This window comes from Gekko japonicus, unplaced genomic scaffold (genome assembly GCF_001447785.1).
Source record: "Gekko japonicus isolate JY-2015 unplaced genomic scaffold, Gekko_japonicus_V1.1 scaffold4074, whole genome shotgun sequence".
Taxonomy (NCBI): domain Eukaryota; kingdom Metazoa; phylum Chordata; class Lepidosauria; order Squamata; family Gekkonidae; genus Gekko; species Gekko japonicus.
The window spans coordinates 59618-61463 of record NW_015163210.1 but is presented as its reverse complement, the minus strand read 5'-3'; the positions used below and the strand labels follow the sequence as shown (position 1 = coordinate 61463).

Here is a 1846-nt window from a genome sequence, read left to right as displayed (position 1 = left end):
TACACCAAACTTGGATTGGATTTATACCCCGCCCTTCACTACCCGAAGGAGTCTCAGAGGGGCTTACAAACTCCTTTCCCTCCCCCTCCCCACCACAGACACCCTGTGAGGCAGGTGGGGCTGAGAGAGCTCTGACAGAAACTGCTCTTTTTCAAGAACAGCTGTGCCAGAATTATGGCTTGCCCAAGGTCATCCAGCCAGGTACAAGTGGAGGAGTGGAGAATCAAACCCGGTTCTCCCAGATTAGAGTCCGCGCACTTAACCACTACACCAAACTGGCTCTCAGATCTGTGGCAGTGTAGGAGGTTGTGGGTCACTGCTCACTGAGGGAAGGGCTGTGGCTCAGTGGTAGAGCATCTCCTTGGCATGCAGAAGGTCCCAGGTTCAATCTCTGGTATTTCCCGTTAAAAGACCAGGCAGTAGGTGATGTGAAAGGCCCCCAGCCTGAGACCATGGAGAGCGGCTGCCAGTCTGAGCGCACAACCCTGACTTTGACTGACCTAGTAGGGTCTGATTCAGTAGAAGGCAGTTTCATGTGTTCACCTGTTTTTCACTCCCCAAAGCTCCTCCCCTGCCACAGATGTTGTTAATCTTTAAGGTGCTCCTGGACCCTTGCTCTTTTCTCCTGCTACAAAGCACAGTTCGCTCCACTGCCCTCTGTGTGTGCATTTTTTAAAGATGGGAACTTTTACAGTGAGATGCCCATGCAGGTTGGTTTATTCCATAGTTTAGAAGGCAGTTTCATGTGTTCACCTGTTTTTCACTCCCCAAAGCTCCTCCCCTGCCACAGATGTTGTTAATCTTTAAGGTGCTCCTGGACCCTTGCTCTTTTCTCCTGCTACAAAGCACAGTTCGCTCCACTGCCCTGTCTGTGTGCATTTTTTAAAGATGGGAGCTTTTACAGTGAGATGCCCGCGCAGGTCGGTTTATTCCATAGTTACCCACAACTCCACGGCTTAGAGGGAACATTGACCCACGCCCTGCACTTGGCGGGTGGAGAAGGACTTGAAAGAGCGGTGTTATCTCGAAGGGCTGGAGCAACAGGTTTGGTGGGGAAATAAAATCCGGGTGTTATTAACAACCCTGCAAACAGCGTCCCCGTTTTCAGCAGTGAAGCCCGTGGCTGTTTCCCTTCGCACTTGGATCACAGACCCTTGGGTCACTGTCGAAAGACTCCAGGGCGTTTCACACGTCCCCCAGCGACACACCCAGCCTTGCGAATAAATATATTCCAGAGGACGCCGCAGCCGATCCTTTTCCCCAAAATTTAAGACGGCCACGCGCCGCACGTGTTTCCTAGCCCTCCCTGTCACATCCCCACGTTACAGTGCTAGGACTAGAGCACGTGAAGAACGTCACGTGCGAAAGAGACCTAACTGCTGAGCTATGTAGACGGCCTGCGGGTCTGACTCTGGCCATGAGCTCAAATACCTCTCCGGGACGTGGCGAATCTGTCGCTGCTCCGCGCTAGCAGCCTCGCCCCCAGCCCCCCAAATCGCAGCATCTTCTTGCCCTCATGCAGAAGCCCCATAGTAAAGCGGCTCGGGACCAGACACCCGCTTCCGCCCTGGAGCCCGATTGCTCGCTGGGAAATGTAGTTCCTTGTAGGTACGTAAGGAGTCCTCGCGTCCTCCTCCTGCTGCGGAGCATTCTGGGAAATGTAGGCGATGCAGGATGAACCCGGGGGAACCTCCCGAATAAACAGAAAAGCTAAACCAGACGGAGGCAGAGTAGCTTTTTCCTTTCCTAAGCCACGTGCCGGGAGGGTCTGTTTTATCCTGCCTTTCCTCCAAGGAGCTCAGAGCCACGTATTTGGCGCCCCCCCTCCCCCATTTCACAACGATCC

General features: G+C 53.6%; 1 protein-coding gene across 1 annotated transcript in view; it reads right to left on the bottom strand.

Annotated features, from left to right (window-relative positions):
• CCDC90B (coiled-coil domain containing 90B) overlaps positions 1–1573 on the bottom strand; it is a 15229-nt gene extending 13656 nt beyond the window's left edge. Inside the window, exon 1 of the mRNA XM_015407165.1 lies at positions 1432–1573. Within this exon, the coding sequence (XP_015262651.1) occupies positions 1432–1531 (100 nt within the window). The 5' untranslated portion in view covers positions 1532–1573. The remainder of the gene's footprint in view (positions 1–1431) is intronic.
• Positions 1574–1846: the final 273 nt, after the last annotated feature.